The sequence below is a fragment of the Chroicocephalus ridibundus genome, chromosome Z (genome assembly GCF_963924245.1).
Source record: "Chroicocephalus ridibundus chromosome Z, bChrRid1.1, whole genome shotgun sequence".
Lineage (NCBI taxonomy): Eukaryota > Metazoa > Chordata > Aves > Charadriiformes > Laridae > Chroicocephalus > Chroicocephalus ridibundus.
In genome coordinates this window covers 34,771,165-34,781,329 of record NC_086316.1, presented here as the reverse complement: position 1 = coordinate 34,781,329, position 10,165 = coordinate 34,771,165, and the positions used below count along the sequence as shown (strand labels likewise).

Here is a 10,165-nt window from a genome sequence, read left to right as displayed (position 1 = left end):
AAAAAAATCTTTTAACAATTGAGGAGTTTTTTAATGTAAGGCAAGTATACTGCGTCAATCAGAGCTCCTATATACGGTCAAGCACATGATTCAAAGAATATCTGCTTTCCAGTTTAAAGATATGAATACAGTTTCCTCAGAATTGCAGAACGATAAACATTTTGAAAGTGAACGGCTCACAGGTACAGAAGCACCACCACCAAATTCAACATACTTCAACTCGTGACCAAGAGGTAGCAAGTTCCAAATAAACATCACTAATAAATCATTCCACCAGAGAAAAACACAGATTAGTTATATCAAAGCAGTTCAGCACTAACCTAAGCTAATTGAGGGATGCCTGTTTGCAGCTGCTGCTATGTGGCTCCTTCCTGGACAAAGGGAAGAGCAGCGGGCTGACAGGAGTGGGATGGCACATCTGTGTTGAAAAGTGATGCAAGGGCAGAGCACACAAGAGGAGCACTGACCTTCATGCTGAAACCTAGTGATGTGATCTAGTCAGGCAGCCAGTCTCAGCTCCCTTGGACACTAGTGTCGGGGGGAAAAAAAACCCAACCCAATGTATTTGCTTGTTAATACAGGAAGGAGGCTACTGAATTTTCACCAGCATTTGGCTTCCTACCTGGGATGTTGCCCCCAGCTACAAATAGAGGTATCCAAATGCCCTGCAGAATTGATTTAAGATTTCAGGCTTCACTCAGCTCACAACAGATGCATTTAATGTTTTTCTGAAGCGTAGCTTAGGTTTATTTCCACTGATCCATCTCAGATCTATTTTTCCCCCCCCTTACTCTGTCTGGCTCGCCCTTTTGCCTTTCAGTTCACAAAAAGTGCAAAAAGGCTCTTTCTCTGGCCCCTTAAATGGGACCCTTCTACATAGCCGGTTTGCTTCCATTCTTGGTACTCTCTCCTGAGAATGTAGCTGTCTCAAGGAACTCGTTTTCCCCCGAGTGCAGATTCCTGCAACCCACTGCTTTACCTTGAGACTTTCTAAGGCTTTCATCTTGAGAAAAAAACATCAGTGGTGTAGTTTTCTGTTCAGTGTATGTAAACTTTCGCTTATCTGCATTCAACTCCAGCTAACATGCTGTTATCACAGGGGTGAGGAAAATGACAGAAAGAGAGGAACATCAAAAGATACAGGGTTAGGACCATTTAAAGCGTAGCAAAATTATTGTGATGTATTATATTCTTCCCAGAAAAGGGAAGCTGGAAAGCAGCAGACTGTGATCTTAGATTTGGCAAAACTCCAAATTAGCATAAATTAAGTGGAATGGTGAAAGGAGGAGCATGGTATTTTCTAGACACAATGCTATATGGTTTCTAATAAAATTAGTCTTCATTATTTATATCCCCTTGTTTCAGAAACTTCCTGCTAATAAGAACTTGAAAATTCTAACTTGCTTGGATCCTAATAATATCCCCTTCTTCTAATCTACCATGCTGTTGTACTTAAAACGTTGTGCAGTAGTGCAGTACTTCATCATGAAATATGGAATCAAGTGCTTTGGTTTAGCACTTCACTTTTTTGACATGGTTTTCCACTGCTTGCTCAGTGATGGTTTCATCTTCTTCGATTTTTTTTTTAACTTTTTGGCCCACCAGATCAAAGATGGCTTCTGGGGGAAATCCCTTAGGCTCTCCCACCTTCACTGTCAGCATGTCAAGTGTCAGTACTGCACCTTCAGGAATTGTCACTTTGGCCACAACAGATTTTCCCAGCTACAGAGGAGAAATTAAAAAAAAAAAAAAGTTTAAGTCAAACATATTCCTAGGTTTAATATACCAAAAAAGGCTAAAAAGTATTGTGCAGTTACTTGGGAGCAGGTTGTGTGGAACTTCCCTCCCCATTATGTCTTATTCCAAATAAAGGAGTTAGAGTGGAAACCTCCACTATAACTAGGCTGCTGGGAACATCCAGATCCTTCCTGAAACTTGATAATGGCTCACTGGAATTTTTCAGAATGGAGGGAATCTGATTAGACTGACTAGTATTTTAGCTTAGTGTAAAAGCAGCTCATATACAGTCATAAAGACATATTACTCCTATTACCAAGTACTTCGTACTCGCCACTGGTGAGGCCACACCTCAAGTACTGTGTTCAGTTTTGGGCCCCTCGCTACAAGAAAGACATTGAGGTGCTGCAGCAGGTGCAGAGAAGAGCAACGAAACTGGTGACGGGTCTGGAGAATAAGTCTTATGAGGAGCGGCTGAGGGAGCTGGGGTTGTTTAGTCTGGAGAAAAGGAGGCTGAGGGGAGACCTCACTCCCTACAACTACTTGAAAGGAGGTTGTAGCAAGGTCAGGGTCGGTCTCTTCTCCCAGGTAACAAGCAATAGGACAGGAGGAAATGGCCTCAACTTGCACCAGGGGAGGTGCAGGATGGATATTAGGAAAAATTTCTTCACCAAAAAGGCTGCCAAGCACTGGAACAGGCTGCCCAGGGAAGTGGCTGAGTCATCCCTGGAGATATTTAAAAGACGTGTAGATGTGGCACTTAAGGATGTGGTTTAGTGGTGGACTTGACAGTGTTAGGTTAATGGTTGGACTCAATCTTAAGGTTGTCTTTTCCAACCTAGACAATTCTATGATTCTCCTCAACTTAGTTAACCACTGGATGATACACGTAGAACTCCACTATACCCAAAATTGCCAACATTATACTTTGGTAAAAATAGTTACCGACTGGCAGAAATGGCAGTTCATATAAAATGACAGGTCAACACTAACGTTACAGTGGGCTAAGCATAAACACTGGGCATGCTGCTACTTACCAGCAGAAATTTTTGAGTGCAGAGGCAGAAACGCTACTGCAGTAAACAATTAGCAAGCTATTTTTCTGAATATAGAGTTATTAGCTATAGGTCTAAATGAGTCTCAGCTATACATGAATCAAAAGCAAAAGTTACCTTTTCATTGCAAGCCATTTCACAGGGCAGGAGCTGTTTGATTGGTGAACCCATTGCTTTTTCCACAGTACGGATGGCTTTCACTAACTCTGCCAGTTCATTTGGCTCCAGGGATGCTTGGTGGTCACTTCCTTTCCACGTTTTGTCAAGAGTCACGTGGCGTTCCACTACTTTAGCACCCATAGCAACAGCTGCCACTGAAATGGCTATGCCAGTTTCATGCCCTGAATAGCCAATGGGGATATCCGGAAAAGCTGACTGGTATGCCTTGAATCATGACAGAGTTGGTCTGAATTACCAAGGTAGTAATTGCAAAGACAAAGCAAATTTAACAGTGATAATTGCAATAAAAACAATGGACAATTACTGTGCCACAAAACAAGCAGTTGGTTATATAGAGAATTATTATTTTTTTTATATTCAACAAGTCATACTGCATTACTGACGGTCATGTTTTAAGAATTTCACTAGGATTATCAATACTGACAAGGACAAGAAGGTATGTTCTAGTCTATGATTTCTCTTAGGCTTTTCTTTTTAATTCAGTTTTACTCTTTAAGGTCTTCAAAGCCTACACCACTGTATGTTACAGCAATATAGTCTATATTACTGTATCAGTTTCATCCAAGAACCCAATGGACTCATTAGACCTGTGTCCGGAGCAGATTTCTTCAACACCATACTTAAAATACGAAGCAATCCTTTCAGCCATACATAGGGACAGTCACCCACTCCTAAAGGCAATTAAATGCAGCTATGTCCCAGTATTCTAAAAGTAACATACTACGTGTGCATAAAGCTGGGCAAGTGCTTGAACACTGGCCAATTGGGGAAAATTTCCTTGCATCATTATCAGACATAGCCAACTAATATTTTCAGTGTAGGAAACTATACAATGGCCTGATCCATTTTCTTCATTGCTCTGATATTCACATGAAGTGTTTTTAACAAAATTTAAAACAGGCGTCTAGACTAGAAAGTTATGTTCTCAATGCTGTGCAGGTTCTTAATGGTAACAGTCTGCATAGTTTTTCTTTGCACTACAAAGTGCAGGGTTAACATGTTAACCATGTCGTATTTTCCTCTGTTTAATTTTGAATACTCCAGTAACATCCTTTATCATATTCCTCAAAGCTGAGTTCTGCTAAAAGAGGATGCAATAGATATTTTTACTTCAACAATTGCATGAATTAGAGAAACATGGTCTAACTTGCCAGAAGCAAATTCCAGCATGCCTAAGATCTGGAAATATATCTCAATAAAAGTGCATAACCCTTCTCTGGTACCCTACCCATGTTCACTGACCGATATAACACGTAGATTGACATCCTCTGGCTGAAGTGGGTATGCACTGGTGCACTGCAGGAAGCAGAAGTTTGGATTGATGGGCTTCACAATCTGGTAAACCTGGTGCATTGTGTTCATCGACTGCATCCCACTGGAGATCACCATTGGGCGACCTAGCCATTAGAAAAAACATGCACACGTTTTGTCCTAGGAACGTAAGAAGGCTACACAAAATCAAATTAAATTCTTGAAGTAAATGAATTCAGTTAAACTAAAAAAAAAGGAAGCTGGGTGAACCTTTTTTTTTCCTCAAGTCTGAGGGTGGTTTTCTTCTAAAGGTAGTTTAGACTTTTTTCCAAAATCAATTGGAGGAAAAACCTAATAACTGATCTACTGAGACACAGTGATGTTTATCAAGACGGCTCAAAAGAAAATGCTTACCTTTCTTTGCAGTCTTTTCCAAATATGGAAAATTGTTTGTATCTCCTGATCCTACTTTGAAAAATGGAACATTGAGTTCATGTAGAAATTCCACAGCCATCTACAAGGAAAATAAATCACTGCATTTTAACGTACCACTTCAGTTGTATCAAAGAACATAAACAACCCTTCAAAATAGAAAAAAACAAAGCTTAATTAAATAGGACAGATATATATAGAGATATATAAATATATAGAGATAGATATATAGATGTATCTCCTCCCCAGATACAGTGCTTCTGAAATAACTTACTATTCCACGGGTATTAGTTTCTGAGTTCCCTCCAGGTGAAGTATTATTGAGGTGCCTTCTTTTATACTTCTACTATGAAACCTGATTTTCCACGTTTTTGACTGGGATACCTGTCTCAAGGCAGTCTCTTTGGTCTCTCAGCCATTGCTGGTCAAGCCAGCTGTAAATACAACTGCTGAGTACAGGTGAGCTCCACTGCTCCTCTAACTTCAAGATGAGGTTGTAGTGCCAAAAAAAGCAAGAATGCTGTGGCCCAACACAGAGAGCAACTACCTGCAGATGGGAGCTTGCCTGCTGAAGATGATGTACTGCAGGCACGCCAGCAGTCTTCCTGCCATGTACCTCCTGCAGATTAGAAATACTGAAATGCAGAGTGTTTAAAACTACAGGTAGTTTTCCTGAATAGATCTGTCACTCTGAAAAATTGCATGAGTATGTTGAATGAGAACATGAAAAAAAGTAAGTGCCCAAAAAGGGAAATCCAAAATGGAATTGCTTCTAGGAGAGAGAGTAGAAAATAAGTATAAAATATGCCAAAGAAATTACTATAAACCAGTTTATTCAAATGTTAATTGTACTCTGCCGTCTTCTAAAAATGTGTGTGCTATATTGAAGAGAATTCAGGAATCATTGGAGGCTCCATGAAAATCAGTATTGCATCAGTAAGCTGCCTTATAAAAATCAGTACTTTTAAGGAAGAAAATCCCAAACCTATCACAGGCAAGAGATACTGAAATCCAGGTGACTGGATTTCATATCCAAGTGAAACAATTAAATAGTTAACTAACTTTGTGCCCCTTCATCTACCCACAAACACTTGTAATTTTTTCAGCTCATTCCTTGTTGCAGTCAAATTTATTTAGTCCAGAGAAAGAGTGCTGATGTCCAGAAGAGAATCACATCTTCTTCAGTCTAATTTTTCTATCATCATTATAATGCAGAATCATTTTCTTGTACTAGGATGCATAATATCTCTTTAATATAGGTTATTTACTAAGATGCATTGTGCATGAAGACAATGAATACACTATCTTAAAAAGCCACAGATCTAATCTGAGGAGATTGCACAAAATTAAATATGACAGATAGACCTCATATCTAAGGCCACTCTTCATTAGGTAAATATATTTTGAAAATTGGCAGCTTTTCTGTAAGAAATTCAAGGAACAGGAAGTAATATCAAACAATAGGGATGACATTAAAAGGTGTGGTTCAATGAGATCCTGTTTTGTCTCCAGTACACTCTGGAGCAGAGTAGATAAAGGAGTTACTCATAGCCTTTCTATTTACTTCACACATCACTTCATTGATTTCTTCATATAGTTAAACACACAATTTAACCTCTTCTGGACATAGCTGGAGTTCCAGAGATCATGCTGAATTTACAGAAGTTATGTATTCTCAAGAACTTATTATGTCGATTTATGCAATGTTTGCCATAAATTCCGCACCCATGCCTCACAGAAATGCCACCAGAAGTCTTAAGAGCTGTGTAATGTAATTACTGTTCAAAAAAGAAGGCACAAACACGTATCAATAGTGTTAATTAGCTGATGAGACCACACACCAAGGACCACAGCATTTTGAGGAAAAGAGGGATCCCAGAGGTGGAAAGTAATTTTAGCTGCTGCATATGAAAGGTGTTCTGCATTGCGCTAGAGCCTTTAGAAGCTGGAGGTTTTAACATCAAAGAAAGAGTGTGATTTTTTTCACCCCAAAGGCATATTGTTCTTTAAGATCCCAGATACAGAAGTCCAAGGCTACTGGATTCAATTGCTCTTTTCTTAAAGGAGCAGGTGGTGCTCACGTCTCCTAGACAGGAAGATAACAATAAGAAAAAAATCACAATACCCTCTTTTCACAGATCTATTTCTGAGACTGTGACGTCGGGCTATTGCAATACATGCAAAACACCTTTTTGTCTGTCAGACACCTGAAATAATTTTTTATGGTATTTGCTGCTCGTACCATCTCAGCTGGGGCACGGCAATTCAAAGACTTTGGTCAATAGGACGGTAAATTGATAGAAGCAGTGAGAACAGCCAGAGGACTAGAAAAGACAGCATAACAAGGCTGAAGGAATTGAAATTGCTTAGTCCAGAGAACACAAAGCAGAAAAGAGATGTGATAATGGTGTTCAAATACACAGAGAGGGGAATCAAGAAAAGCATGAACTTTTATGTCAGATGAGGCAGGACAAAAATTATGAGAAAGGAGTTTAAGCTGATGCATCAGGAATTTTCTCGTTAAGGAAAGTGAGGCACTGAACGATCACCTTAAAACATTAAATAAATCCCATCCTTGTCCCATCCTGGATAAGGCTACTTGCAGAAAGAGAGGGGCATGGCTGTGCTTGTGTTACACGCAAGAGTGTCTAGCTTACTGCTGGAGGGTCTCTTTCAGTTTGGTGCTCTGTATTTTCTAGGCCACAAAGAAAAGTAAAAGAATCTGTAAACTCTGATCTATATTGAGGTTTAGCTGTTACCTGATCTTTCTGGTTTACACATTTCAATTGTACATTGCATTTGTGAATACTGTAACTAAACATCGCTTTGAGGCAGGCAACATGCAAGAGAGAAAGTACACATCTTGTAAGGGGGAACAGCAGCAGATAAGCTTCAGGAGTTTACAAGCTCCTGAGACTGCCTGTTCCAAGACCCCACTGACAAAAAATCAGTAAATGCTTCAGGAGTAACTGGGCAAGGTGGAGACCCCCTCCATGAGATTGGTAAAACAAAAAGGAACATAAGCATTTCTGCTGCTTAGAAAAAGAACTGGGCTCTCGTAAACAGAAAAGAAAAAAAAAAAAAAAGAGATTAATTTGAGAAATGAATCTGGTTTAAATACAGAGGGAAGTTTGAAATTCCTGGAGCCAGTATACCAGACAACACCAATAGTGGTCAGATTGTGGTCTTGATCTAAAACCTTGACTGTTTATGGAGTTCAACTGAGGCCTTGTCTCTAATATGATTTAGTGTCCGTAAATACCTCAGCATACATGGCAGGTCTTCCAAAATGTTCAGCCATCTACTTAACCATTATAGAGACACAAATGAACTGGCAGAAGTACAATTACTGTAGTTTCCTCATTTAGAAATTCAAGGTCCACACATATTTAGTATTCTTTTTATATAAGAACTATCATGCCTAAGTAATAACAAAGAGATACAACAGCTGGACTGTGCTTGTCATTCCAGTATGAATTACATACCTCATCCATGCCAGAAGCTGTGAAGAAAATGCCAATCTCCTCTGCGTACTTCTTTAGCTCTCTATATTGCTCATGACTAAACTCCAAGTGACGCTTGTGCTCCCCATAGGTCTTTCCCCAGGAGTGTTCAGAGGTGTAGGGTCTTTCTAAGGCTTTCTTGTTGAACTTGTACTCCAGTTCGCTCTTCTGGAATTTAGCACAGTCTGCGCCACACTCCTGCAAAACAAGCACACTGAGCGGAAGTGCAAGCGAAGCTGCACTCACCCTGAGTTTGAACACAAGCTTTGTGCAACTAATGTGCTCACCTGCAGTGGGGTTTTCACATTATCATCATCGCAAACACAGGAATGGTACAAACACAGAATGACAGAGGACCTGCACACCCATGAGCCCTCTTGTTTCAAAATGCCTATAAACTTAAGAGCAGCAGTCTAGAAAGAAATCATACTAAAACTACAAATCTGAACTGCCTTTTGTTATGCCACTTATTTCAAGAGTTTATTTCTGTGGTGTTTTCCAAGCTCAGCTGTCACATGATAATTTTACTTGCAAACAAGGAGACAGGATTCCACAGAACAAGGAATATGAATCTGAAATTTGTCTGAAATGAAACAAACAGTGAAGTAAAATTCTCACTACACTATTTTCCCCTTAACACCACTGCCACGGGTCTGAACACATTATGTCCCGAGTTTTCCCTCAGCGATGATACGCTGTCTTCTAACGTAGGTATATCTAACATGTACAACACCAGATTTTAAAACAGCCTGGCTGTCCTATCGGATGACAGAATATTACCCCAAAAAGCAATACAATCAGGTCAAACTGGAGGTTCACCAGGGACGCTTCACCAGTCCGTGCCCTCAGCGAGGCCGGGGCTTCCTAAAGGAGACCACGACGTGACCGTGGGCTGTGAGGGACAGACCGAAGGCTACCACGGCAGCGCCCGCCCCGCTGGCCCTCGCCACGACCGTCTCCTCGCAGCTACGTTAGTGTGAAAATTCCCCCTGTAAATCGCTCCGCTCCCCCCCAGGCGGTGCCACCGCCCCGAAGACGATGCTCCCCGCACCGAAGCGTCCCCCGCGCGGAAGGCGTGAGAAAGCTTCACTCCCGGCCTTCCCGGCCCCCGCCGGTGCCCTGGGGCCCCCGCTCACCCGCACCTCCCTGCCTGCCGCGGCCGGTGGAGCCCGGCAGCGCTCCCGGCGGAGCAGGAAGCGGTGAGGGAGCGGGGGCAGCCCTGCCCCGCCGCGGCCCCTGCCCGCCCGCCCGCCCCCACTGGGCGCACCTTGGCCATGCGGATCATGCGCTTGGCGATGGCCAGGTCGCCCTGGTGGTTCTGCCCGATCTCCGCGATGATGAAGCAGGGCTGCTCGCCGCCCACGCGCCGCCCGGGGCACAGCTCGAACTCCCGCGACATGATGGCCGCCGCACCGCCACTGCCCCACGGCCGCTGCCACCGCCCCGCACGACTGCGCCGACGCTTCCCGGCCCCCGGCGGCGCCACCGCCCGGGCCCGTGGCGGCAGCCAATCCGCGCTGCGGCGGGCGGGGCGGCCACCGCCCCCTGCCCGGTGGGCACCTCCCGGCAGGCGCGGGGGCTGTCGCGCCGCTGCCTACGGGGCCGCCAGGTGGCGCCGGGAGGCCGCGGCGGGGCGCGACCGGCGGCTCCGCGGCGTTGTACGCGCGGGCGGATCCAGGGCGGCGAAGGTGACCGGGAAGTGTTCGGGGCCCGTGGGCCGTCTGACCCCCAGCCGCCCAGCCTGACGCTGCCGGAGGCCCCGGGTCCGCTTCCGTCTTATGGGTGCGGGCTCCCGGGGACGGCGGCGCCCGGCGGGCCCCTGTGCCCGGGGGTGTTTGCGGAGGTTTCCATCGCGGCGCCGGTGACACGCAGACGGCAGCTGTTCCCGCCCTGGCGGCCCTTCCCGTTCCCGCCCTGGCGGCCCTTCCCGTTCCCGGAGCCGCGGCCGCAGGCCCCGCGGGGTCCGCGGGAGGGTGTCTGGTCCTGCACGGCCTTCTCCAGCCTGGC

At 44.1% G+C, this 10,165-nt stretch overlaps 1 protein-coding gene across 1 annotated transcript; it reads right to left on the bottom strand.

Annotated features, from left to right (window-relative positions):
- Window positions 1–26: 26 nt before the first annotated feature.
- NANS (N-acetylneuraminate synthase) lies at window positions 27–9,648 on the bottom strand. The gene is made up of 6 exons (XM_063319629.1): window positions 9,426–9,648; window positions 8,141–8,356; window positions 4,638–4,737; window positions 4,215–4,369; window positions 2,910–3,176; window positions 27–1,722 (listed from the first exon to the last, which is right to left on the bottom strand). The coding sequence occupies exons 1-6, from the start codon at window positions 9,555–9,557 to the stop codon at window positions 1,513–1,515; spliced, it is 1,080 nt and encodes a 359-aa protein (XP_063175699.1). The 5' UTR covers window positions 9,558–9,648; the 3' UTR covers window positions 27–1,512.
- Window positions 9,649–10,165: the final 517 nt, after the last annotated feature.